Below are 27,817 nucleotides of genomic sequence, written 5' to 3' on the forward strand. Positions count from 1 at the left end.
AGGCCAAGAAGGCACCAGAACTTCAGCACTCTTGGTGCAAACACCAAGCTCTGGTGGTCCATGTAGCCTTGGCATGTTGCCCCAAATCTGATGTATATTTGTTGATGTAGGAGACAAAGAGATTGGTGCTGCCAAGTCGTTGACGTAGTCTTTCATGGCGAAGAAGTCATGCTGCTGCCATGGTGTCCAATTGTGTCTAGCCATGATGGGCATGGTCCCATCATCCTCCCCTTCTTGGCGACGAGCCGTCCTCGGCTTCGTAATATGGGCAACCAAGGTGCTTCCTTTGATGTTGGCATCGGGAACAATGACAACGTTGCATGGTCCCAACCAACAGTACCCCTTTTGTTCTAGTTGAACATGTTGCATAAGAACAAAACTAGAGATACTTTGCAAGACATTATTAGTGTTAGTGCATCCCCGATTTGCGTAAAAGTTATGTGTATAACTTTGTAACTTTTCCAAAAAAAAAGAAAGCTGTGGAAAAAAAATTAGGCCCTATTTAGTTCCGAAAATTTTTGGCTTTCGGCTACTGTAGCGCTTTCGTTTTTATTGGGTAAAAATTGTCCAATTATGAACTAATTAGGCTTAAAAGATTCGTCTCACGATTTATCGGCTAACTGTGCAATTAGTTTTTTTTTCGTCTACATTTAGTACTCCATGCATGTGCCGCAAGATTTGATGTGACGGGTACTATGCAAAAATTTTTGGTTTTTGGCTTCAACTAAACGGGGCCTTACTAAAAAAGGAAAGTTGCGGATTTTTTTTTGCCAAAAATAGAAAGTCGCGGGGGCTGTCTAATCGTTCACTAGATTTGAATCTGGTGAACGTTCGCAGTTTAGTGGCACAATCTGGTGAACGTTCGCTGTTTAGTGGCACCGGCATGCATCGTCTCAAGTGAGATCCAAGGACAAATTTCCAAAAAAAAAAAAAAAAGATCCAAGGACAAGCACAAACAATGACCACATCCAATGGCAAAGCAATCTTAACTGAACTAACGCATCCAACTTGCAATGCAAGGGACGAGGACTCATTTCAACTAAACACATCGAATACAGTTGAGCTCCGTTCACTGCCACGTCAGGTCAAATACAGTTAGGTTCCATACACTGTCACGCCGATGATCCACTATCTTTCGCAAACTTTACATTACAGTCTGAATTTTGGAACAGAGCCAGCATCCTCTAGTCACCATGTCAGTATTTTTAATATACTATACCATGTAAGTATTTTTAATGATGTGGTATCAAATTAGTGATGAATGAAATAAGAAAGACTAGTTTCATCTTACACTAGGGACATAAAATTTAATTTCATCCAACAATCAGACATTGTGAAACTAGCTTTAGGGGCATAAAATTTAATTTCATCCAACAATCACGAGCATCGTGTATTAAATGTTATGACTAGCCTATGAAACAAGCTTTGATAATGGTGTTTCATTCAGCATTTCTAAGCACTATAGAAGACATGACATCATCCGTAGCATCAAAATGAAACACCCCGTTGAGATTTGTCTTAAGAATGGGAAGTCTCACTCAACCAACAAGCCTAGATTCGACACAAATGGACGTGCATTACACATAATATAAAGAAAGCTTAGTGTGAACACTGAAGTGGCCACGAATTCTGTGCAAGTGTCCAATACTGCTGCATCAACAATGAAGGTAGCTAAACCCTGCGCGAGAAGAGGTATGCAAGTCAGACTCATCTGAATAAGTAAACAAGTGAACAAAACAAAATAATCATAGAACATTTGCCTTTTACCATTTCATTGCCGCAAATGCTGCAAAGCAACTGCAATACTCTACATATCAAGAAACAAAACATAAATCAGCAACGAAATTTCATATCAAAATTTATTTATTTCAGCACCATCAACATTACCGTGAAATTTCTTCCTTGATTACGCTCAATTTTATCAGCTATCGACTGGGCGTTATATGCACTATAATATCCTGCAGCTTGATCTCCACTGTTGTTATAACATATGCCAACAAGTAGCCCATCCTCGTTGAGTACTGGTGCACCATAGTGTGTAGATTTGTACGCTGCTGAATTATGATCGAATGACCCTTCTTCATTCTCAATTAATCTAGTTATGACATAGGAAACAAAAAAATTAGGCACAATACGATCCAACTAAAATAAAATGAACAAAATTCAAATATACAATAAGCATACATGATTGAACCAGGCGTTAGCATCCGGACATCAGTAGTTTCGCCGATGTTGTATGTATATACTTTTTGTTGATCTTGAAGATCGTCTTCGTTGAAACCAATCTCTACCAAATGCTGAAAACCATAGTCTTCTCCTGGTGTTGGATTGGCAACACGAATCCCAACAATATCATTTTCCTCATCCATGTGAAAATTATTCTGATTAAGGGTTATAAAATCGCTGTTTGGTATCTCCACCTTAATAGTAGCCGTACCAATATGCTTTGTGATCTCAGATACAGTTACGATATAGACAAAATCTTGCCGACATGCTAAAACAGTGCCAGAAAATACCAGACGACACTATTGGACACTGTACCAATATGCTTTGTGATCTTCGGTTGTTTCCACAAGGATCGCAACCACACTATTGGACACTGTACCAAGAAGATTCCCCTACGTGATAAAAAGAAAGGTGTATCAAAAAGTCGATACTAAACTACATCTTGAAACAGATAGAGTAGAAAGGAAAAATATCGAAATATTCAAATAAGAAAGGAGCATGTAGCTAGAAATCACTCACCATAACAGCATCATTTTGAGCGGCCATTTCCTTGTCTCCCTAAGTTCGTTGCTGCTCCAGAAAAGCAATGAACCTGAAACAAAAATAGGAAAACAAAACAGCACAATACAAATCAAAACTGAAACGAAAATCAAAATCGTAACGTTTTTCTAACCATAGTAGAAAAATAAAAGACTGACGTACAAAGCCTCTAAAATCAGAAAAACACAATACATGCCACCACGTGAGAGATGGCAACGGGGAATTCCCTGACTCCCCATCCCCGTCCCCGCACGGGATCTAATCCCCGCGGGGATCCCGTTCCCGCAAGTCCGCAACAAAACATGCTATCTCAAATCCAAAGAAAATATAGATCAGAAACAGAGAAAAGGACTACGAGCCTATGACTGGTAGTCAACTAGTGACCTCAAGCACTAGCACCTGGGAAGCGGTGCCCAGCAACTCTTGCTTCTTGTTTGTGCCAATGGATGGCGACGAGTCTTGCAGCTTGCTGGTGCGAGGACTGAAATATGACGTACGAGCGACGATCACAGCCGCCAAGTGCAGGAGCCGGGTACCAGGAGCTGGTGCGTCCGCGTAGGGGCGCGGGCGAGCGACGTGCGTCGGCCGGCCGCTGGCGTGTGGTGTGCGGATGAGATCTAGAGGCTGGTGGCGGCGGCGTGCTCGTGGAGTGGCAGCGGTGTGCGGAGCGAGAACAGGGAAGGCTAGGGTCATTTCGCAGTAAGTATCTGCGGGGTGTAGTTGGGCTTCAGATGGGCCTTCTCCTTCCGAACTAGCTGGGCCACGCGCGCCTAATGCCTGAACTCAAGTCAAGCGAAGCGGGGTTCCAGGCGGGACGAGGTCAGCGAGGCAGGGGCAGTGTTTTTCTCCACTCTCACGACAAATTGCATCATCGCGTTCCTAGTAATAAACTCTTCAAAACAAGACCCTAAATGAATATATTTTGATAAAAAATTTAACAAGTTCATGATAAAATATATATTTAAAGATAATCGTTGAACATCACATTAACACTGCACGAACATCACAAAAAATAACATAGAATATCATATATATACTACATAAACATCACATATATATTGAAATATAAAAATAAAGAAATAAAAAATAAAATTAGTGAAGTAATTAATTATAGTTAAATAAAAAGAAGAAAAAATGCCACTGAACCACAAATACATTGTAGAACATCATGTTAATACTACACGAATATTGAGAATTATATATAGCATAAAACATCGTATGTTTACTATGTGAACATCACATATATAATGAAATATAAAAATAAAATTAGTGAAGTAATTAATTATAGTCAAATAAAAAGAAAAATGCTACTGAACAATACAAATACATCGTATAACATCACATTAACACAAATACATCAAAAATATAGCACATGACATCATATGTATACTACATGAACATCACAAATATCATGAAAATATAAAAATAATATAATAAAATTAGTGAAGTAATTAACTGGAGTAAAAAAAAAGAAAAAATGCTACCGAACATAAAAAATCCAAGAACATCAATGTATGCTACTAAACATCACAAAATACATCGTAGAACATCACATTTATACTCACAGATATCAAAAAATACATGACAGAACATCATGTGTATCTATAAAATAAAAAAGTGAAACATAAAATTATAAATAGAAAAAAAGAAAGGGAAATAAAAAATAAATAGAAAAATAGAAAAAAACAAAAAGAATTATAAAATACCAGAAAAAAATAAAAAAAAAGAAAGAACAAAAAGAAATAAAAGAAAAAGAAAAGAAAAAAAAATAAAGATGATGTTTTATGAAAAATAAATAGAGGAAAATAAAGAAACATGTTATAAAAAGAAATAAAAAAAGGTAAGAAAAAACTAACATACGTACCAAAGAGAAGAAAAAAGAATAAGAAAATATAAATACAAAAGAAAATAATATGGAAAAAGGAAATAAGAATAAGAAAAAAGAGAAGAGAAAAAGAGAAAGAGAAAAAAAAAGTCAGTCACGCAGCGCTTCACATGGGTGGAACCTGCGGGAGGGGTCGGCAGGGAAAAAGGGAAAGGAGAAAGATAAAAAAAACTGACGCATTATCCTAACTGGGCCGAAAAATTGACGCACCATACCAATTGGGCAGAAAATAATTAGGGCATGTTCGGTTCCCGGGGATTGACGTCGCGAAATCGTTCCGGCCAAGAATGTTTATTTAAATTGTATGCAGCAGACTTCAGCAGGAATCCTTTTGGACAGTAACGATTCCAAACAAACGAGCCCTCAATGGGGCGCGGGGGTCGGACAAGGAAGATTACCTGGCGTTCCCAGGCTGAGGAAGGTCAATAATAAAGCTAATTGTTTGACTATAACTTAAGTTATAAGAACCAAGTTATATAATGTCTATTTGCCTATAAAAAAATGTTTATCATTATTACTTGGTACATGTCTTATTTTTTCTTTCGTACTTCTTCTCATATCACTATTGTTTAGGCCTACAAATACCTACGCTTCTGTGTCTAGTTTGATGCTAGAATAATGGCACTCCCGGTTTCTATAGCTTACGATTCAAACTATTCTCCACAGTGCAACTGAGTCCAAGTAAAAATCTGGCCAATCATTCACAGCGTTGTTGGCTCACATACTTGGATCCTATGCGCCTCTCGTGAACGAGATCGTGCTCTGCACCATGAACTCCGTCCTGTCCCTGCTTGCCGTGGAGAGCTGTGAATGGCGTCGCAGCGCCATCAGGTGTTCCAGCCGGTGGAGCAAGCCCGCGAGCCGGCGCTGGGCGCGGACGCGCACGGCGGCGTCAGCGACGACACGGGAAGGAAGGCGGGGTAGGGCGAGCCGAGCGGGCGTTGGGGGCGCGAGCTCCGCGAGCGAGCCGCGCGGGCGGTGGACCGTGTACGTGCTCCGCGAGCGAGCCGTGTGGGCTGGGGCGCGTGACCTTCCCGGGAGGCTGCGCGGGGCGACGACGCGGGCCGCTGCTACGTGCGAGGGCTGCAGCGCTGGATGACGGGTGGAGACGGCGGTGAGCAAGCTCAATGGAGCGCGGACGGCAGCCTGCGTGGTCCGCGGCACGCGCGGTCCACAGCGGCGCACGACATCCGCGGCGGCGCGTGAGGTCCATGGTGGCGGGTGGCAGCGCACGACGTCCACGTCTGCGTGCGCCGGCGCACGAGGTCCGCGGCGGCGCGAGGTCCCGGCGTCCCGTCGCGAGAGAGGTCCACGGCAAGCTGGGGAGAGCCTCGCGCATGAGATCCCAGTTGCTGATGGAAACGATGGTCCTCCTCCCCAACGCACGCTTCGATGGTTTCCATTGCATCGTTGCTCGCGTAGACGTCGAGTCTAACTTAGACGTCGTCTCTATGTTTCGTGCTCTCTCTCCGTCAAATTGATTGCCACAGGATGCCTATCTAGCAAGACAATTAATAGGGATAGAAATCACGTTGGTTCAGGAGTATGTTGGGCTGGTGCTGATACGATCATGTACGATCGTAGATTATTACTGCTGGCTGGTTTGATATGAGAGAAAAATACGATTTTGACTAAAAATTTACGATCATTTACGACCAAACAAACCGGCTTTAGGTTTCCGTATTGGAAGTGCCCTAAGAGTCGAGCTCTCTCCTCTCTTCTCCACTCTGCATCAGCAAAATGCTGGCTATAAGCCTGTTACTATACTTTTCTAACATCAACAGGCCACTATCGTCGTCATGATCGAAAATCCCATAAGGCCCGTCAAATTTCAGCCTATTGGAGGCGCATGACTTCTCTCCGTCCCATCCCTATGCGGCGAGTCATAACATGTTACATGGAGCCATTGATATGACATTTTTTATACCACTCACCTCGTAACGATAGTAAATATGTAAATAATCCCTATGCGGCGGATCCTTCCTCCACCAAACCCGCACCTGCCGCAACTGAATCGGGTCAGATCGGGCCATCGGGGAGGCGAGGGAGCTCACGCGCCGCCATGGACGAGGAGGAGCACGAGGTTTACGGCCAGGAGATCCCGGAGGACGGCGACATGGACGGCGCCGACGTTGATATGGCGGCCGCCGGGGATGACGCGGCGAAGGTACAACCTCTGGATCCGTGTGTCTAACGCTATACCCTAGCCCTAGGTCCTTGCGGATTGTTGACCCCCTTGGGTTGCGTGCAGCTGCAGGAGCTCGACGAGATGAAGCGCAGGCTGAAGGAGATGGAGGAGGAGGCCGCCGCCCTCCGCGATATGCAGGCCAAGGTCGCCAAGGAGATGCAAGGTTGTCTTCCTATGTGCTCTCCCACCTTGCCTTTTCGATGCTTGGTGCTTTTTTGCGGTGCGTTTAGGCTTCATTAGAGCGGTTTGATATGCTATATACCTGGACGATCTGTGTGTACAAGAAGCTTTAAGAGTGTTCGAGCGAGTTAATATCAGTGTCTGTAACTACGGCCCAATTTGTTATTTGGTTAGCTTGGTAAAATAAAATTGCGAGATTGTGACAAATCCTACGTCTGTTCACTTCCTTAAATTTTTTAACCTGTTCAGTGGATGTGAAGTATGTGATCATGCCATACATATTTTCTACACACCTTGAATTCTTAATTTAATTTGCTTACATGCTGTACATGTAACTTAGATTTGTGTTTTCTGATCACAGAGCAGTTAGAATCGAATTTGACATGGATTTTAGATGTCCTTTCATATTCTGTTGCTGAGGCTCTTTTCTTATGCACAAGACCAGGAACTCGCTGAGAAGCTTTCTTGATAAAATTTATATTTCCCATGTATGCCTACCCCTTGTTGTCATACTCGTCCCTAGGCCTCCTATATTTTCCATCCTATTCTTGGTGTTTCTGTCTTCTTAGAAGTCCACTTGTATCATTCATATCTTATTCACTAATCCCCAGTATGGCAAATCGACAATCCCTCTTCTATTGCTTACTGCATACTCCAGATAGTAACACTAACCATTGATGCATCATTCATGTACATGCAATGGAACTAGTTCTTTTACTAAAATATTGATTTCATTCTTCTGAGTAGTTCCATACTTTGTTCCGTGGGTTAATTTTATTATGTCTTGGGTACTGTTTGGTGGTTTTAAATGAAAAGTTCTTCTGCGCAGTGTATGGACATCTTGTGTATGTAGGGATTTCCTTCTGGTGATCTATATTTATGTTGATCAAATTGGCACTCGCTACTGTAAAAAATACATGTCATTTTTTTGGACATGACATGCTCGACCAATATTTTATGCCATACTATGAGATTATTAAAGCTTTTAAGTCTGATCTACATTTATGATATTCATGCTTCCGAACTAAATTTTATAAATAATGATTGTCAAAGTTTCAAAAGTTTGGCCAAGTATTTGTGATCAGAGGGACTAGTACCTCTTCTGTGTGCATGTAGATCCACATCCCATGTTTCAACCTAGCGTATATCCGAAAGGAGAATTCAAATATGATGAGGCTTCCAGATTTTGTTTTATGCCTTACTTCATTTGTCTTCTGGTGGATATGCTGGTCCAAGTCCAACATTAGTGCATGACTTGATTTGGTCAAGCGTTTACTTTAATTTTAGCTTGCTTGTTTAGTTCAAGAAGATGCAATGTCTCTTGACATAATAGCTCTTCTGTTTTGCAGGAGGTGACCCTAGTGCATCTACAGCTGAGGCAAAGGAGCAGGTGGATGCCCGCTCTGTCTATGTTGGAAATGTAAGAATTTAAAATCTCTCTTATCTCCCTCTCTTTATTATTGTGAGTATATGCATCCAATGCGTATTAGCGTGAATATGTTATGTCACTTTTAAATTTCCATGTAACATATTTTTGTTATTCAATGTGTATGAAGCACGGAGTATGAAACATGGATATATCTATTATGTAATGGCACATACATATTGCCTACTAGCTAATGGATATTTCATTGGCACTTGCTTAGTTATGAATTATTTCTCTCAAAAAGCCAACTACCTTGCTACTCCCTTCTTCTGAAATTCTATGGTTGGTGCCTACTGAAAAATGTTTTAGTGCTGGATGCCTTTACTGGCAGATGGGATTGTCAAAGCTTGTTCCTAATTTTGATGTTGCCTCCTTGCCCCCATTCTCGATGCCATTCCTCAGAATGCATCGCGCTGCTATTATGAAATGCTTTATGTGTGCTTACTATCATCGTTTGCTATCAATACTCCTTTGATCTATCTTTATGGTGTTTTATTTTATTGTTTTCGTGCATTAATTAAGTAATGGTGATGGTCGCAGGGCTAGTGTGCTTGAGCAAGCCTTTCAAATTGACTAATGGGCATCTGTGTCATGTTTTAGAGTTAGCATAGAATGAAAAGAAAAAAAAGGATAGAAAAATCTCTGAAAAAATATAAAAAAAAAGTGCATGGAAAAAAGAAAGGAAAAAAAAGAGGAAAGAGTAAAAAGGTATAATATAGATATCATAGGTAAAATGCCTCCCTGGCGAAGCAAAAGAAGGATGGCACTTTTTGACTGGAGCCGGTATGGTGGAATCTGGTGTGGTTCGTAGCTGCTGGTTCACTGATATCACCTGAGTGGTGCATAAGTATGACATGTAAGTGTAACAGTAGGAAACCTTATTAATCTTGACTCTATTCTTTGCTGTTTCTTAACTTGTGCTCTGGCTATCTTCCTACCTTTGTCTTTTATTCCACATTTCACCTAACAGTTGTTTTTTTATCGGATCATATAGTGATGACATCTTTCTCTGACTAACATGAGAATAAATGCTGCCTCGTATTTTGGTGCATACGAGTGATTGCAGATTCGCTAAAAAATAGCAATGCTGTTATGAAAATTGTTTTGTACCTCCTTGATGGTGTTAATAAATGCCGCCTGATATTTTGGTGCATGCTAGTGACATGCAGATTTAATGTAGAAATTAGCTGAAATATGAACAGTTCTGGATGCTACAAGGAAAAAATGACTGATGGATCCTTGTTTCCTTTGCATTCTTGCATTAGTCTGAAATTGCAAAAAATCCAGTGCGGCAAGTTTGTTTGGCAGGGCTCCACTTCGGCTCCGGCTCTGGCTCCTCCAGAGGAGCCCTGCCAAATGTTTTCCTAGAGGAGCCATTTTTCAGTAAAAAGGAGAGAAGCCGGAGCCGTTTTGGAGGAGCCACAAACAAATTGTGGCTCCTCCAAAACGGCTCTGACTCCTCCGGAAGAGCCCCTCAAGAGGAGCCGTGCCAAACACAGGCTCCTGGTATGATACCCTCTCTGGTCACAATATACATTTGACTTTGCACGGTCTTCAATGCGTATCTTTGACCACTGATTACTTCTAGAATATATTCTTCAAATATAAGAGATTTTGAAAGTATTTTGAACACAAATCGACACATATAACTGAACAGTTGTGTTTGGTGGGAACTAGGGAAGCATCGGAATAATTGTGTTTTTGATGGAAATAGACCATGTGTTAGAGCTGTTCTGCAGGCTGTTCCACATGAGAGCAGTTTATGGTTTACTGCTGGGGATTTAGCTCTCCAGGAGCTGACCCTAATGTCGCTCACCGTGGTCGATTAATCCTTCTATATAGCGGATGTGCTGGTGGTGGTCACTTGTAGTATTTGGTGGTTGTCTTTTGCTAATCCTTTGCTAGGCGCGCGTGTGCTTGGTTGGGAAGAAGGCATTCTGCTTCTCTCGCTTGTTTTATTCTCCTTTTCTTCTTAATGAAATGACTCGCAGCTCTGCTGCACAGTTTGAGAAAAAAACTGATACATATAACTGACATGCTTCCAGACTAATGTATGTAGTTATTGATGTTTGTATTTTTTTTTAATGTTTGATCAAATCTTGTCCTAAACATCAAGTTTTTGTGACCTAAACAAGTATTAAGTATTTTTTTTGTATTTACTGTTCACTCCCGTATCTCCATCGTACCCCTTTCTATGTTGTTTGATTTACGTATTAGTCAACTTGGCCTGCCAGTTCTCCCTAATATCCCTTTGTGGTGACGTTTGCCTTGTATAGTACATATTGACCTGCAAAAATCTGTACTCGATTTCCCTCTAAACTGGCACCTAGACCTAAGTTTCAATACCATTTAAATGCACATTGTTTCTTACTTCAACAGATTCTCCTATTTTGCCATACATATGCCTTCAAAAGGAAGTCTATTAGAGAGTCAGCTTTTAAAATGAATAACATTCTAGGACTGCACCAAGTTTATTTTCAAAAGGAATACTTGTCTTTTAAGAGCTATTATAACTTATAAGCATTTCAAAGTTCAGCATCAACTAAATTGCCCCTATACAGTGGTCACTGCTTAAGTGATGGTTTTCTTCATTTATACAAGACTGGCCTCAACTATCAATTACTCCACTTAGTTGCATTTTGTGTTGTAGACCTTTTTCACCTGTTTGGTGCTTAGTTTACCTAGTGTGTTGGTTAATGGTATAACACGTAGTTTGTGGCCTTACATTTCTGTTATCCATTTGGCAGTCTGGCACTAAGTTAACATCATTTTAACTGACATACAATCGTAACTGCAGGTTGATTATGCTTGCACCCCAGAAGAAGTGCAGCAGCATTTCCAAGCATGTGGAACTGTCAACAGGGTGACAATCTTGACTGACAAGTTTGGGCAGCCAAAAGGTTTTGCTTATGTTGAATTTCTGGAACAAGAAGCTGTCCAGGAAGCTCTTAACTTGAATGAATCTGAATTGCATGGTCGCCAGATTAAGGTGCAGAAAGATTTGGCAGAGGCTCAAGACATTAAAAAAAAAACGCTTCTCAACTGCTTTACTTTTTTGCTATGTGCTTGACAGGTTGCACCGAAGAGGACTAATGTCCCTGGGATGAAGCAGCGTCCACCACGTGGGTATAATCCCTACCATGGCTACCCCTATAGATCATATGGAGCACCGTACTTCCCCCCATATGGTTATGGGTAAGTCTTGTGGTGTGCTAGTCCAATGTGGATTTCCAGTTTTCTTTTCTAACATTACCTTTTATGGTTTTGCAGGAGGGCTCCCAGATTCCGCCGCCCTATGCGCTACAGACCTTACATCTGAAGTTCGTGGTAGTGAAGTTCAATGCAAAACCAGCCATGGTCACTGCTCAGTCCCGGGAATAATTAAACCTGCAGCTGTATCGTTTGCACTATTCGATAATAGACATTATTGTTGCGGCTCAACGCTCCTGTATCAGTTGCCTTTTCTGACCTCTGTATTAAGTGCCTTCATAAGCGACACGTGGTATTGGCCTGTAATACAGGACGTAGTAAGAACGCAATATATCCCCGTGCTTTCCCAGAGTCGCTATTGTTTGCATTTTCTGTCGTTCTTGATTCTGACGACGGTGCTATACAGCACTTACCGAATGAGAAGCAGTGACAGTGACAAGCTCGGGCATGGGAGTGGATCGTTCCTTGCTCATTTGAGGGAGATTAGTTATATGAAGGGAAAGCATCGCATGCACTGTCTTGTTTGCAGATTGCAGCTACCTCGGTTCGGTTATAGTGGATTCTCCTGTAGTTTCAGCAGTAAAAGCTTCAGCGTCCACAATCATCAAGGTCTCTGTTGAAGTGTTGAGCATCTATTCTGTTGTCGGATTCCGAGTTCCAAGCACACCGTCCGGTGATGCGTCAGGGCCTCAGGCCTTAACTAATAAGTCCCGTTGTTACACCAGAGTGCCAGACTAAGCTTACAATTGCAAATCAAAAGACGAACTAATAATCAGTCTCCCTTTACCAGACTGTTTTACCGCGGGCAAAGCTGATCCGTTGTTACCGCAGGGCCGACATAAAGTCTCTGAAATATACTAGCATTACCCCCACACGCCCTTTTGCCCATCATTCCAACACACAAAGAATATTGCAGACGGCCTCTCTCATGATGCTGCTGATGCCAAAGAGAGTTAAGCCTTGTTTAGTTCCCACGCCCTATAGTCATTCGGTTACAGGAGCAGCAACAACTTGATAAGGCTGAGCCGGCAGGCCTACTCCCACAAGCTATTGTCAACCACAAGTCCCAACCAGAGAATCTTGCAAAGTTAATAAAGCTAGGGGACAAACAAAGGCGTGGCAGGTGAGGTAAGGACACAGGGAAAACATAAAAATGAAAGTGAAAAAGAGCATGGCTTGGAATAGCAAGAGTACAGACATCCTATTCAGAAATCCTCATTAACAATCCTGATGCCGGTGTCAATTGTGGATTTCCAAAAAGTTTATGCTCTCCTATCCTTTTGAGGCCGCACTAATCAAGAAAGATCTCGGGCACTGGCCCACACAGCCACAGCAAAGTGTAGTGCTGTACAAGTAGGAGTATTTGCCAAAAACGTGTATGTAGTACAGTACAGTGGCCCCACAGCCATCTTTTTTATTCAGATCAAAGTTACTTGTATTTTTTTTATTTCACTGCGCCTGTAGCTCTTCGACTCGCTCCAGCATTAAAAAGAAAGAGGAAAGAAAATGTTCAGCTCAAGTTTGTTTGTGTGGATCTTTCTTCATTTGTTTGTGTGGATCTTTGAGCAGTGCAACCAGCTGCAAAAGAACCAATCCTGATACACAGGTTCCTATGCATGGCCCTTTCTTCATTTGTTTGTGTGGATCTTTGAGCAGTGCAACCAGCTGCAAAAGAACCAATCCTGATACACAGGTTCCTATGTACACCAGCCGCGTGATGTCAAGTAGGCAAATCCTGGCCAAGCGATCTATTAGTGCTGGCAGACCTGGTGGTGTTTAGTTCCCAAAATTTTGCAAATTTTTTCAAGATTCTTCGTCACATCGAATCTTTAGACACATGTATGAAACATTAAATATAAATAAAAAATAAAACTAATTACACGGTTTAGACGAAATTCACGAGACGAATCTTTTAAGCCTAACTAGACTATGATTGGACACTAATTGTCAAATAACAACGAAAATGCTACAGTATCATTTCAAAAAAAAATTGGTCCAACCAAACAAGGCTGACCATACCTCAAGGTAGATAAAATGGCTGCACCCGCATGGGTATTGGGAAAAAACCCGTCAGAATCTAGCGTGCAGCAGCAGGCAGCAGCGCCAAGGCCCAAGGCTCTCGCAGAGGCGCAGCGCAGGCGGCACGGCAGGCAGCGAGAGGGCGGGGCTGCCAGATGCCAGTGCCATTGCCAGCCACGGACGGGCGGACGGGCGGACGGACGGACGGACGCCACCCAGGCTAGTAGGCCTACTACTAGGCACCCATCCATCGAATTCCCCACCGATTCTGGCAGCCAGACGCCGTGGTCCGGTCCGGTCCAAAAGCGGGGTAGCTTTTCTCTAGCTGTTTGCGTTGCGTGTGCCCGGGGGTGCCCTGCCCTGCCGCTCCTCCGCTGCATTCACATGTGCATCTCAAAGCGAGCGGGGCAGGGTTCTCTTCTCCGCTGCGGTGTCCAGTGTCCTTCTCTTGCACGTCGACCTGTCCAATACAGTACTCCTACGTGAGGACTATTCGATCGGTATTAAAATCGACTTAACTAAAGTTGATTTGTTATGAAAGAAAAATACTGTAGATTCTGGAGCCGATTGATAAGTTCAAGACACCCTATAAAGATCATGTTCGTGTATTTTCTCTCCCCCTCTCTCTTTCTCTAGGACTAGGCGACTAGCCGACTAGGATGGGGATGGCAATGGCATCGGTGAAATCTCACCGGTGCAGCATACTGATTTCCTTCGTGTAAACACCGGAGTTTACATCTAGATTGTACAATTAGCAGTTCACTTCACATACTGCAAGCTAGAGGAAGGACTGGTGTCGCAGACACGGTACTAGAGCAGCACAGCACACATCTGCCGACTGCAAGCATAGCTTGGGAACAACACACAAAGACTCACGCACGCACGCACACACTAGAAGCAAGAACCGCAAACGGTCAACGCAACCGCAGCAGCAGCTCTCACGGGTCACGGGCTCACGGCGACGGTGGCCAGTCGAAGCCGGTGAAGCTCTCGCTGAAGCCGCCGCCGTAGAACCTCACCTCGAGGTTCTCCAGGCCCTGTCCTTCGTCCCAGATGGCCTCGTCGTCGCTGCCGACGGCGTAGTCGTCGTCGTCGACGTCGTCCATGAACTCCCACGAGTAGATGGAGTCGTCCGAGTAGTCGGAGCACTCCTCCCAGTAGCTGTTCTCGTAGCAGTCGTCGACGCGGGGGCCCAGGACGCGCAGCCCCGGGTGGCGCTCCCGCAGGAACTTGTCGTCCACGGTCCAGCAGCCGCGCAGGTCCAGGAACTTGAGGTCGCGGCACTGCCCCAGGATCTCCAGCACCGCCTCCGTCGCGATCAGCATGTACCCCATCTCCAGGTGCCGGAGCTTGGGCATGCTGCACGCGATGGCGAGCGCCTCGTCGTGCTGGCACACCTTGTCCACCAGGTCGATCGGGTGCATCACCCGCCGGAGCCCCACCAGGGACTTGCAGTGCTTGCCGAACGCCTCCAGGGCACGGGCTCCGATCTTGGTGCAGCTGCTGATGTCTAGGAAAGTGACGTTTGATAGCCGCGGCGCCACGGTTTCCACTATCGAGTCGCTGATCTCACTCCTGGGAATCTCCAAGGTCCGGAGGGCTCGTGCACTAGTAGATGATCAGCGAACACATGAACAAAATGCGGCAGGATCGGTCAGTGCAAAATCTGAAATGAATGACAGCTACTACTACAATACGCGGCCCAACTGATAGACTGTGAATGGGGCTTGGCCTGACCTGACCTGCCAATAGGCAATGGGACGTGGTGTAAGCCCTTGTTTAGTTGGGTGAATTTGGATTTTGAGCTACTGTAGCACGTTCGTTTTTATTTGGCAAATAGTATTCAAACATGGACTAATTAGGCTCAAAACGTTCGTCTCGCAATTTCCCACCAAACTGTGCAATTAGTTTTTATTTTTATCTACATTTAATGCTCCATGCATGGGCCGCAAACATTCGATATGATAAGTACTGTAGCAACTTTTTGGACTTTGGGGTCCAGCTAAACAAGGCGTAATTGTGATAGCCTGATGAGTGTATGCATGTGCGTGCCAGTACTCGTGTGTTGTGTGTGTACTTGCAAATCCAATAATTTGTAGGAGTATTGCGCATGGGCAGAGAATATATTCGGCATGTTCGCTGGTTGGTTTCTGAGCTGGTTTGAGCTGGCTGGTGCTGGTTTGTTGTGAGAGAAAAATGCTGTTGGCTGGCTGGTTTGGGCTGACTAAAACCAACAAGCGAACAGACTGATTAGCTCAATTCGAAAACAATGTCTAATCCTAGTTCATCATGCAAACAATTCAGAACAATATATATATATATCAGAAATGCTATACAACACACACGTGTTTTAGCCAAAAAAAAAAACACATTAATTTTTTTTTATCTCTCTCACCGGCAGCACCGGCGACGGTGATCGGCGAGCTCGCGCCCGCGCCCGCGCCGGCCATGGCAGTGGCGGATCTATGATTTGTTCTTCTATAGAAAAAAAAATTGTGATCTATGGAAGCTGGAGAATAGAGTTAGAAGAAGGGTAGAGGCTGTTGAATCTTAGGCCCTGTTTGGCATGGCTCCAACTCTGGGTGGAGCTGCTCCACTCCAGAACTCCAGGTAGAGCCAGCTCTAGGTGGAGTCGGAGCTCTAGGTGGAGCCAGCTCTAGGTGGAGTCGGAGCTGCAAAAGAGGTGCTCCAAAACTCCACCTCCATTTGCACTACAGCTCCATGGAATTGGCAGCTCCATGGAGTTTTGGAGTTGAGGTGTTTGGCTGGAAAATTGGCTGGAGTTGCTGGAGTTCAGCTCCAGAGCCATGCCAAACACCCCCTTAATACTATGGTGAAAAAAAATCATGTGTTCAAACTGCATAAAACATATGACTTTGTAGTAGACAGACTCTATATCAATTGATCAACCTCGTAGGGAATCCATATCCTACAAGTGAGATTCAAGGCTAAAACATGCCTTGGAATGCATAATGCTGCAAGCTCCATATCTACCATTTTCCTTCACACGACGTACTGAGAATCAGCAGTTTGAATTCATACTCTCTGCGAGGGCAGATTTTATTGCTCCAGCAGTCCAGCCCCAAATCTCAAAGTTTGACTAGGCCCACTTCTAGCCTCCTAATCAATCAGAATGATCTGTAAGCCAGCCTAGACAAACAAATAAATGGACTTGAATTTGCACATCAGAAATTCAAAATATACAGACTAATTGCCTGTTCTCAGCAAATATGCAAGTAAACACCACCACACCACTAAGATAACCGACAGTCCGAAACCAAACCTGATGGAGAGGCTACCTTCCGAATTTATCTGAGTATTCAAAAACTCAGGGCGTGTTATAATGAGCGTATAGAACAATTCTAATCTACTGCACTACGCAAATGGATATCACAAAAAATAAATTGCAAAAATGTTCACTTCCCACAGGAATGGTGACAAAATCAACGGAAACACAAAGGCCATGTTCGCTTCACTGAAAAGGCATGGCTGACACTGCCTGATTTGTTGGGGGGGGGGGGGGGGGGGGGGGGGGGGGCAAGAAAAACACTAATATTCGTCGCTGAAACAGTCCGGCTCATGAGACAGGAAAAAAAATAGAGCGTTGTCAGATTTCACGCTTACTTGTCTCCGATGAACGAGAAGAGCGGATCGCAGGGCAGCCCGGAGACACTGATCCGGCGGCACGAGCCACCGCTGCGGCCGACGAGTAGCTCGACCATGCGGCCGATCTGCTCCGGCTTGCTCTGCTGCTGGCTCCACTCCTCGATGTCGATCTCCTGCCAGCAGTAGGGGCCGGCGACCACCCGCCCCCAGGACTTGCACACCCGCGGCACGACGGTGAGCACCTCCTGCAGCGGCAGGTTGCGGAAGATGAGGCCCAGCGCGTCCGGCAACAGCTCCTCCCAGCACCTGTCCTCCTTGCCGTGCTCGCACTCCCCCATCACTTCCCTTTCCTTTCCTGCAGCAGGCAAAGGACCGGCCTTACGAGCTATCCCATCATCCATTACGGCTGAAGAAATGAATGCTTCAACTACCAAGATGAACTGCCGCAGTTCAGGCTAAAAACTCAAAATGGGAGTGGGGAATAGAGCTACTGCTACTTCATTTCGTACGCCAATGTTCTCTCATCAAAGAAACTGACAGATCTTGCAAGCGGACTGAGGCAAGCAAAACCAGAGAGAAGCGAACAATTTGAAAGATCAGAGAAAAGGAGAGACGATTCTTATCAAGCAACATCATAAAATTTCTAACCAAAACTTCAGAAATCACGGAGGGATGCGGAGTGTAATTCCTTGCCCAACAAAACATTTTTATTTATTTCCGTTTCTTCCAAGGGAGTGGGGCGCTGCTTACCTTGGAGATCACTCAAGAGCCAGAGATGCTAAAAGTGGCAGCAGCCTCCCAGCAGTAAAATGGCTTTGTGTGTGCTGCGAGCAAACCCAAAGAAGGCAACCTATCCAAGAAGCACGCGAACTGATAAGATGTAAGCATCATCCAAAAGTTGGCAAAGAAAAGGAGCTTCATTAAACACAAATCCTGACTCCAATCACAGGGTACCAGGAAGAGGAGGAAGGCACAGCACAGATCTAAAAAGAAGGCCTCTTGCAGCTGCAGGGATGGAAAGCGCAGCGTGCCAATTGGTGGGCATCCCGCGTCCTATTTATTTCAACCCATGGCCATACCAAACAAAAGCTACGGCGGCTCCAGATATTTGTGGGGAAGAACGCAAAAGCTTCGGCCTTTTGGGCTCAAAGCTACCAAAGGGGAAGAATATCATCTTTCCCAGCATAATAATTTGCGCGCCAGCGAGAGAGAACAGCGCAAGAAACTCTGAAGCAGCTAGGAGGGAGTTATTGCCCGCGTATTTACCGGATTGGTGGTGTGGAGACGAAGGCCCAAATTCCAATTCGGATCTGCGGGAGGCAACGCCTGATGGAGGAGGGGGAAGGGGACTGCTGCTGCGGCTGGAGCTGGACTGAGAGAGAATCGAGAGGGCGACTCTGCGAGTGAGGGTGCTCGGGGCAAGGAGACTGAAGAAGGCTGAGAGCTGTAAGTAGCTTCTTCCGTGTGTGCGTGTGTTCTCGTCCTCGAGAAGCAAAACAGAACGAGGGGCGCGCGGCGCGCTGTGGATGCAGCTGCCCGGCTGCCCCCCGCCGCCGATATTGCACGGCACGTTGGGATTTTTTTTTAATAATAAAAAGGTAGGCTGTTTTTCTCTTTCCACGTAAATTCAGACCAGAATTCATTTATGTCTTAAAAATTACTTTCGTGTGTCCGTTAGTAACGGATGGATGGATGGATGGATGGATGATGGATCTGCGGGAGCCTGGGAGTAAATAAATAATAACAAAATAATCCTACCAGGCGTGTTTGGATGCCCGCCGTAGTCCGCAACGCCTAAAAGTGCGTCAGGCTGTGGCGAGCTGCAGGTCTCCTAAATTTTAATAGCAGTCTTATCGAATATATGAAGATATAAAGTATTAAATATAGATTAATTACAAAATTAATTGTATAGTTTGCGGCTAATTTGGAAAACGAATCTTTTAAGTCTAATTAGTCCATGATTTGACAACGTGGTACCACAGTAAACATTTGCTAATGACGGATTAATTAGGCTTAAAAAATTCATCTCGTAGAATACTGACCGATTATGTAATTTATTTTTTTATTAATATCCGAACACCCCGTACAACATTCTCGATTGACACTTTCTAAAATTTAGTCATGAAACACCCGCCTGATTTCCTGCGCCTTGTTTATATCACCTCCAAATTCTAAGTTTTTTCACTCTCTCTTCATCACATCAATTTTTAGCCGCTTGCATAGAGTATTAAATGTAGGTAAAAAAATAACTAATTACACAGTTTAGTTGGAAATCACGAGATGAATCTTTTGAGCCTAGTTGGTCCACGATTGAACAATATTTACCAAATAAAATAAAAGTGATACTATTTATCAGATTAAAAAAAAACTTTCAATCTAAACAAGGCCGTGATTTCTGTGGCCTCGTTTTTGTTGCCAACCAAACACAGCGCCTGATTTCTGTGGCTGCGGCGTGGCAAAGTGTGACCGCAGACCAAACACTCCCGCTGGCAGCGCACAAGGTCACGTCAGTGTGCAATGGACCAATGCTTTGGCATCCGCCGGGTTGCTGCTCCTGCCATTTCAGCCGTGAGTTGCGTGACGAGCACTGTGTCTCCAGTGTCACTGCGTCTGTCTGTTTATAAACCACAGAGGAGTTGGCGCTTCCCGGCGACGCGACGCCGCCGATGCAACGTGCAGCCAATGCTCATGGTCTCTTCTTCTCTCCCTTTGTAAACGCAGTCTCGCTGTCACAGTAAACGCAGCTGCAACGTCAAATTAAAACTCACCTCCTGTACTTACATAACAACATGGAGTCTGAACACCTGAAAAACGCTTCGTATTTTGCACTGCTTTGTTCAGAACTTTCTGGGTATTACTCCATTTAACATCAGTTATACTAAAATCAATTTCCCGGTTATTCTAGAAGTTAACTCTTTTAGTTGCGTTGAACCTGCTACTGCCGCTAGCCTCGTTTTGTTCTGTTTTGTTCAGACCTTGTTCTTCGCCTACTAGCGTTAGCGTGCATGTGAACGTGTCTGCAGGGACGGGCGGGCGGTTGATATGCTACTGGTCCATCACGCGCGTCCTCTCGCGCGCCAACAAATCACCTGATTAAGACGCAGGTAAAAATTATGTTTAATATTTGCATGAAAACAATATTAAAAGTTTAATGCAGATATATCATGCACAAGAACCGAAAGATTTGAGCTCTTTTTCTTCATCAGGGAAGTTGGAGATTGGGTCCCTATCCACCCTGTGCTTCTTTCGCTTGAGCTTTGGCATTGCCATTATCCAGGAAGGCACTTCACAGCCTGAAGATACCAACACATTGGCGATATTCCTCAAAAATGGCTTGTCCTCCTCTGTGAAGAACGTGATAGCCTCCCCAGACCTACCAGCTCTTCCGCATCGTCCTGTACAGAGGAAATATAGATACATTTATAAGGCATTTCAGTATCACAAGGTTCCCACACCAGATGCACATATGCAAACTAATGTGACTGCAAACTAATTAAAGGATCACTTAATAATCTTATTAGTGCAAGAAAAAGCTGGGCACGTTTATATCTGATAAGTATTCAAAGAAAGGAACCTAACAGGCACGATGATAAGCCATCATATTTGAAAAGAAACTAATCTAAAGTTCTATCATATTTCTATATAAATTCATAACCATGAATCAATATTGAGCCAATCAAATGTAGGAGTACATCAGACCTCAGGCATCAACATTGTCAGTGTGCAGGCAGAAGTGTCTGCGTCAGTCAAATCCAAATGTCTTTCTTACGTATCCTGTGAATATAGGCAGCAGCTGACTCCGGAAAATCATAGTTTATCACGCAGTTTACACCTTTGAAGTCCATTCCCCGGGCAGTGACTTCTGTTGCTATCAGTACCCAGGTCTTTCCAGCTCTCAAATTGTCAACAGCATCTTGACGCTGCAGTAAAGCAAACATATGTTGAGAACATGTGAACCTGGGCCTTATTTAGATGCCATCCAAATTCTAAGTTTTTTCACTCTCTCTCCATCACATCAATTTTTAGCCGCTTGCATGGAGTATTAAATGTAGGTAAAAAAAATAACTAATTGCACAGTTTAGTTCGAAATCACGAGATGAATCTTTTGAGCCTAGTTGATCCACAATTGGACAATATTTGTCAAATAAGACGAAAATGCTACTATTTATCGGGTTGAAATTTTTTCACGATCTAAACGAGGCCCTGATACAAAAGAACCGCAACTCTAAACAAAATAGCACCGACGTCTCTGAAATATAGCAGTAACAATAATATGCAAAGCAATACCTGCTGCTCATTGAGATCTGCATGAATTGCATCAACTCTAACGTCGTCAAATGCCAGTTCTTTGTAAAGCTCTTTGGCCCTCTCTTTGCTTTGAACAAAAATCAATACTGGAGGATTGAGAGACTGCAGTTCATGAAAAAAAAATCTGATGAGAAATAAGTCACATTATCTAAAAACATTATAAAAAAGAAACCTTCATGTATAACAGTATTTTTAGTTAGGTATTTTTCAAATATTATGTTCAAAAACATAATTGCAGCAGCAGACTATGTCGGATTTTTTTTTAATTTTAACACTTTTTGAAAACAAATTTTAAATCTAACACCTCTGATTTTTTTTAAACTAACACTTTTGGCCGCGCCTATTACCCTGGCGAGGCCAAATGCCTGTGCCGCGCCATGCATGCCGGCGCGGCAAAGGGCTAACGTGGCGGCGACCAGGAGCGCTGACCGCTGACGGGGCAGGGCTATGCCGCGCCACCGATCTTGGCGCGGCACTGCCGCGTCCTGATCCATGGCGCGGCAGAGCCGAATATAGCTCCCGCCGCGACCTTCCTCCTCCTGTGCCCGAGCAGCCGCAGCAGCGCAGCGCCTAGCCACCGCGAAGCAGGCCACGCCCGCGCCAGGCCGGTAGCCGCGGCCGCGTGCTCCCGCGCCAGCCAGCGAGCCAGCCGCGTCCGCCCTCTCCAGGCAGCCCATCGCCGAGCACGGCACGGACGCCGCGCCCGCACGTCGGCGCGCCACCCCCTCGGGCCACGGCACGGCACGGCCGCTGCAGCGAGGTACTCCCCCTAATATAGTTATTATAGTTAATAAAGTTAGTTAAATTATTAAAGTATAGTTAGTATAGCGAGTATAGTTATTAAACTATGGATATTACGTACGACGATTTCGACGACTTGATGAAGTTTCTAGAAATGGTCTTGCAGATGGATTGTTGTGTTAGAGTTTTGTATGGAGGAAGTGTTAGGAGAGAAGATGGTATGTTTGAGGATATGGAAGAAGAATTGGAATGGTTTGATGAACCTCCTAGCTTCAACGACCTTTGTGTCCGTTTGAATATAAAGTTTGGCGGTGATTTCATACTAAAGGGGAGGTTTGATACTGGAAAGACTAGGGCACACTATGTCCTTATGTCCTTGCGCGACCTTGCTCACTGGTCCCGCTACAATAGGGTTCTCCAAGGTTCCAATGTGTCTATGGCTGAGGTGGTGGTGGACAATGGGTACAGGATGCAGGGTGTTCATGACGACCCGTCCATTGTTGATTTTGGAGGCAATGACAAAAAATTAGGGGTCAAAGGGGAAGCAACTCAGGATAACATAGATTTGGACGGTCAGTTGACGCAGGAGCAGTTTCATTCAACTGCAGTTGGTATAAGCAATGACTTCGATGTGAATGAGTTTGAATGGGAAGAGGAGGAGGAGGAGGAAGACAGGATCGGTGATGTAGTCAGCAGTGATTTAGACGATTATGATAAGGACCAAGGAGGTACAGATGTTATGCCAACATCGCCTGATGCCATGGCAGTACCTGTTCATACTATGCCATTACCAGTACCAACTGAGGTTTTGCATGGTGCCCAGGCTCAGGGTAGACTAGTCACAGATTTGGCTGCAGATGATACCCCATATGATTCATGGGCCAGAATTAGCGAAGCGCAGCAGTATGTTCCACCACCACCTTACACAACGATTGAGCTTGAGCAACTAAGGTCGAAGAACGTACCTTTCAGGGGCGTTCCGAACTATAGGGATGTCAGCATGATGGACATGGCAGTTTGTGACACTAGTCTCCAGATGTGTAGGAATTCATTATACAACCATGAGAAAGAAATCCTTAGGAAGGGGATGATATTCAACACAATGTCAGAGATGAAACTCTTCCTTCAGGACTATGCTGTGTACCATCATAGGCCATACACTGTGACTCGTTCGGACCAGGAGTTGAGGTACCACGTGATATGTAAAAACGGTTGTCTGTGGAGGTTAAATACATGAAGGAGACAGAGTGATGGCAAGTGGAGGATAACTAAAGTTGTTGAACCCCACACTTGCCTAGACAATAGGGGGAAGGAAAATCATCAGCAGCTCACTGCACATTACCTTGCCCGTCGTATATTGGGGCTCGTTGATGACAATAACGACATCTCGATGTCTTCTTTACAACAGTCCATATCTGGATTTGTTCAGTATGATGTGATGTACGGAAAGGCTTGGCGTGCTAAGCAAATTGCTCTGGCCATTAGATGAGGTACTTGGGAGGAAGCGTACAACAGGGTGCCCCGCATCTTATGTACAATGCATTACTACAACCCTGGTTTAAAATGGTTTGTGGACACCAGAGGAATGTTTTTTCGGGACCCATTGAGGCATGTCCTGTATCGTGTGTTCTGGTCGTTCGCGCAAACGGAACATGTATTCCAGTTTTGTCGGCCAGTCGTACTTGTTGATGTCACTTTTCTGACAGGAAAGTACAGGGGCACCTTGATGATGGCTGCTGCTGTTGATCCTAAGGACCAGATAGTACCCGTCGCATTTGCTTTGGCAGAGGGAGAGAACAATGAATCGTGGTCATGGTTCATGCGGCTTCTTCATGTGCAAGTGCTTGGTCCAACTCGCACTATATGTTTGATCTCCGACTGTCACGTAGGGCTTCTTAATGCTGCAGCTGAGCATATAGATGGGTTCTCACCTCTAGTACATAGATGGTGCATGAGACACTTTGCCGCTAATTTCTGGTGGCGTCAACGGAAGACCTGGTTAGAGGCGTAGATGGAACAGAAGGCTCAGTGGGCGTTAGCATATGACGATGGGGGTTTCAGGTATGGCATCAAGACCACTAACTCATCGGAGTCCTTCAACCGTGTATTCACTAGAGTACGATCGTTGTCTGTGTCTGGAATTGTTGAGTTCTCCTTTCATAAGTGCAACGAATATTTTGTGAAGAGGTAGGGACTTGCACAGAGGAATATAGCTAAACAGGGGCGTTTTAGAAAGGCCAGAGCTAAACATTTGAAGGAGACCGAGGAATTGGCAAAGCAGCACACCGCCGAGCCGTATGGACCCTGTCGTCATATCTTTAGTGTACAGGGCAAGGGTGGCACAAGCTTGGGTGGTGAACGTTATGGTGGACGAAACTACCGAGTTGATCTTGAAAAGGTAGAGTGCAGTTGCAACATCCCTCAGATCATGCATGCCCCTTGCTCTCATATGATCACGGCCTGCAGGGTTCGCGGGTACAACTATGAGGATCTGCTATATATGTCACCCTTGTATCTCCGTCCAAACACCGTTAGTATTTAGGAGATGAGCTTCGAGCCATACCTTGACTCGACATAGTGGGCACCTTATAATGGTTATGACTACGTGTCGCATCCGGATCTAATGAAGGTAGGGAAGGGTAGGAGGAAGAAGAGGCGACTCAAGGGGGACATGGACGCTATGAGGGGGTATGGCAAAGATATGTACGGCGGGGGAGACTTCAACGAGACCCGTGGCAGGAATCTTAGCTCCGTTTATAAATAATCTGGTCACAAGGCTAGCCGGCATAGAGTACGAGGGCAGCAGGTGATTTTATATTGTGTTCGTATTGCATAACAAGTACTTCAAATTTGGAAATGGCTACGTAATGTTAATCTGAATATTGTTAATTTGAATACTCTAACCCTTTGTTTATCAAATTATAACAGGATGGTCCGTCCCACGCCGCACCAGCTGTACCACCTTCTTGAGGTGGAGTACGACGACCACCTTCTTCCATCGGACGATGAGGTTTCCAAGAGGCGTTCGAGGGATCCTTACATTTCTAGGACTTAGTTCATTACGTCGAACTTTTGTCGAATGAATATTGTCGCCGAAAACTTGCAGACTCATAAACCATTGAACATGTTGTGTGCGAACTTGTTGTCCATTTATTTGCTTCATGTTCGTTTCAACTCGCGCACGGTCGCGGCCGAACCAGTGGGCTACGGTGCTGCTGCGACTGCTCGGGCACGGGAGGAGGAAGGCCGCGGCGGGAGTTAAATTCGGCTCTGCCGCGCCACGGATCAGGTGAAAGGTCCTAATGGCTAGAGGGGGGGTGAATAGCCTAATAAAATTTCTACAACAACACTTAACAAAAGGATTAGACAATTATGAGGCGAAGCGAGTTTTGCGCTAGCCTACCAAAATGCAAGTCACCTACCACAATTCTAGTTTAGATGGAGTATATCCACACAATAGCTATATCACTACATTAAGTTAGTGTGCTCTCAAAAGTTAACTAAAGAGACACACTAACCAAACTAACAAGCTCTCACAACTAGTTACACTAAAGAGCTTGACAACTAGTTTGTGATAATGTAAAGAGTAGGCAAGAAGGTTATACCACCGTGTAGATGTATGAACCAATCAATCACAAGTGTGGATAACAATGAAGACCAATCACCTCAGAATCAAAGGATGAACACAATGATTTTTTACCGAGGTTCACTTGCTTGTCGGCAAGCTAGTCCTCGTTGTGGTGATTCACTCACTTAGAGGTTCACGCGCTAATTGGCATCACACGCCAAACCCTCAATAGGGTGCTGCACAACCAACACAAGATAAGGATCACACAAGCCACGGGCAATCCACTAGAGTACATTTTGGCGCTCCACCGGGAAAAGGTCAAGAACCCCTCACAATCACCACCCTCCGCTCAACGATCCTCGCTGCTCCAAGCCGTCTAGGTGACGGCAACCACCAAGAGTAACAAGCAAAATCCGCAGAATAACACAAACACCAAGTGCCTCTAGATGCAAACACTCAAGCAATGCACTTGGATCACTCCCAATCTCATAAAGATAATGAATCAATGATGGAGATGAGTGGGAGGGCTTTGGCTAAGCTCACAAGGTTGCTATGTCAATGCAAAATGGCCAAAGATGTGAGCCACAGCTGGCCATGGGGCTTAAATAGAAGTACCCATGAAACAAAGCCATTGTACTCCTTCACTGGGCACTGATCGGGGTGACCGGACGCTCCGGTCCTACTGACTGGACGCTGCTCCTCAGTGTTCGGTCGCCCGATGGCGGCCACGTGTCATCTGTTTCAAACGATGTTCATCAGATTTCAACGGCTACGAAGCTGACCGAACAATCCGGCAAAACTGACCGGACGCTGAAGCCCCAACATCCGGTCGTTTCCAGTAAGCTCCCCGAGGCGTATTTCTTCGATCGGACGCGTCCGGTCCACCTTGACCGAACACAGTCCAGCGTCCGGTGGTTAACCCTAGGCACTGTGTTGTCTTACCAGTTCGACCGGATGTAAGCAGCCAGCGTCCTGTGCTTTTAGACCCAGCGTCCGGTCTAAGGATGGCAACGGGTCGGGTTCGGATCGGGTGGAGTCTCCGGGCACCCAAAACTGAAACCCGAAATCGAAACCCGAATCCGCCCCGAAAACCGATCCGGGTGGAAATCCATAACCAAAACCAAACCCGCGGATACCCGAAACCCGAACGGATACCCAAAACCCAAATGGATACCCGAAACCTACGGATATATATACACATATTCACATGTATAAACAAGAGGCAACAAATAATAAATATTTTCATGAGTCAACTTTAAATAAATTTAATAATCTAAGTAAACAAATTATTATTAGTATATTATAAAACATGAGTTTTAATTCGAAATGATTTATTTCGGGTATCCATTGGATATCCACGGGTGAGAAACCAAACCCGAAACCGAACCCGATTGGTTTCGGGGCCCGAACCTGAAAACCGTGGGTGAAAAACCATCCCCAAACCCGAACCCGCAGAACCCGAAACCCGCGGATATCCGCCCCAAACCCGATCCGTTGCCATCCTTTGTCCGGTCAGTTGACCGACGCCAGCGTCTTCGCGACCAATTCCTTTTCACTTCTAACTTCTCCACCCTTGCTCAAATGTGCTAACCACCAAGTGTATCACCTTGTGCACATGTGTTAGCATATTTTCACAAACATTATCAAGGGTGTTAGCACTCCACTAGATCCTAAATGCATATGCAATGAGTTAGAGCATCTAGTGGCACTTTGATAATCATATTTCGATACGAGTTTCACCCCTCTTAATAGTACGGCTATCTAACCTAAATGTGATCACACTTGTAGGACACGTGGACGCCTAAGAGGGGGGTGAATTAGGCAACTTAAAAAAAATACAACTCCAAACTATGGCCTCTTTATCTACCTCTAGCAAAACCTATGCAAAAGATAATCTATCTAGATGTGCAACTACGGTTT

At 44.7% G+C, this 27,817-nt stretch overlaps 3 protein-coding genes across 6 annotated transcripts; 1 reads left to right on the top strand and 2 right to left on the bottom strand.

Moving 5' to 3' along the window:
- Positions 1-1,354: 1,354 nt before the first annotated feature.
- On the bottom strand, positions 1,355-3,433 carry LOC136474934 (uncharacterized). 3 transcript variants are annotated; one of them, XR_010763047.1, is made up of 7 exons: positions 3,166-3,433; positions 2,746-2,818; positions 2,421-2,618; positions 2,185-2,317; positions 1,888-2,095; positions 1,768-1,807; positions 1,355-1,678 (listed from the first exon to the last, which is right to left on the bottom strand). XR_010763047.1 is itself a non-coding variant. In XM_066472500.1 (6 exons), the coding sequence occupies exons 3-5, from the start codon at positions 2,367-2,369 to the stop codon at positions 1,772-1,774; spliced, it is 429 nt and encodes a 142-aa protein (XP_066328597.1). In that variant the 5' UTR covers positions 2,370-2,618; positions 2,746-2,818; positions 3,166-3,433; the 3' UTR covers positions 1,355-1,678; positions 1,768-1,771. The 3 variants fall into 3 exon arrangements, 2 of the variants coding, with proteins under 2 accessions (XP_066328597.1, XP_066328598.1); XM_066472500.1 differs by having other exon boundaries at positions 2,185-2,618; XM_066472501.1 differs by having other exon boundaries at positions 2,185-2,618; positions 3,151-3,433.
- Positions 3,434-6,601: 3,168 nt separating this feature from the next.
- LOC136478142 (polyadenylate-binding protein 2-like) lies at positions 6,602-12,006 on the top strand. Its single transcript, XM_066476485.1, has 6 exons — positions 6,602-6,818; positions 6,903-7,002; positions 8,369-8,439; positions 11,243-11,434; positions 11,519-11,640; positions 11,716-12,006. Exons 1-6 carry the CDS (start codon positions 6,714-6,716, stop codon positions 11,762-11,764), a joined length of 639 nt encoding a protein of 212 aa, XP_066332582.1. The 5' UTR covers positions 6,602-6,713; the 3' UTR covers positions 11,765-12,006.
- A 2,332-nt stretch (positions 12,007-14,338) lies between these two features.
- On the bottom strand, positions 14,339-18,834 carry LOC136478143 (F-box protein FBW2-like). 2 transcript variants are annotated; one of them, XM_066476486.1, is made up of 4 exons: positions 18,547-18,683; positions 18,031-18,130; positions 17,299-17,635; positions 14,339-15,282 (listed from the first exon to the last, which is right to left on the bottom strand). In XM_066476486.1, the coding sequence occupies exons 3-4, from the start codon at positions 17,616-17,618 to the stop codon at positions 14,628-14,630; spliced, it is 975 nt and encodes a 324-aa protein (XP_066332583.1). In that variant the 5' UTR covers positions 17,619-17,635; positions 18,031-18,130; positions 18,547-18,683; the 3' UTR covers positions 14,339-14,627. The 2 variants fall into 2 exon arrangements, with proteins under 2 accessions (XP_066332583.1, XP_066332584.1); XM_066476487.1 differs by lacking the exon at positions 18,031-18,130 and having other exon boundaries at positions 18,547-18,834.
- Positions 18,835-27,817: the final 8,983 nt, after the last annotated feature.

This window comes from Miscanthus floridulus, chromosome 8 (genome assembly GCF_019320115.1).
Source record: "Miscanthus floridulus cultivar M001 chromosome 8, ASM1932011v1, whole genome shotgun sequence".
Classification (NCBI taxonomy): domain Eukaryota; kingdom Viridiplantae; phylum Streptophyta; class Magnoliopsida; order Poales; family Poaceae; genus Miscanthus; species Miscanthus floridulus.

Excerpts from the sequence above, each read along its gene's own strand:
- LOC136474934 (XM_066472500.1), bottom strand. The coding sequence starts at position 2,369 with ATGGATGAGGAAAATGATATTGTTGGGATTCGTGTTGCCAATCCAACA. Across the intron at positions 2,096-2,184 it reads CTAACGCCTGGTTCAATCAT|ATTAATTGAGAATGAAGAAG; the intron begins GTATGCTTATTG and ends TGTCATAACTAG. Across the intron at positions 1,808-1,887 it reads ATCAAGGAAGAAATTTCACG|AGTATTGCAGTTGCTTTGCA; the intron begins GTAATGTTGATG and ends CTTGATATGTAG.
- LOC136478143 (XM_066476487.1), bottom strand. The coding sequence starts at position 17,618 with ATGGGGGAGTGCGAGCACGGCAAGGAGGACAGGTGCTGGGAGGAGCTG. Across the intron at positions 15,283-17,298 it reads TTCTCGTTCATCGGAGACAA|TGCACGAGCCCTCCGGACCT; the intron begins GTAAGCGTGAAA and ends ATCATCTACTAG.
- LOC136478142 (XM_066476485.1), top strand. The coding sequence starts at position 6,714 with ATGGACGAGGAGGAGCACGAGGTTTACGGCCAGGAGATCCCGGAGGAC. Across the intron at positions 6,819-6,902 it reads CCGGGGATGACGCGGCGAAG|CTGCAGGAGCTCGACGAGAT; the intron begins GTACAACCTCTG and ends GGTTGCGTGCAG. Across the intron at positions 7,003-8,368 it reads GGTCGCCAAGGAGATGCAAG|GAGGTGACCCTAGTGCATCT; the intron begins GTTGTCTTCCTA and ends TCTGTTTTGCAG.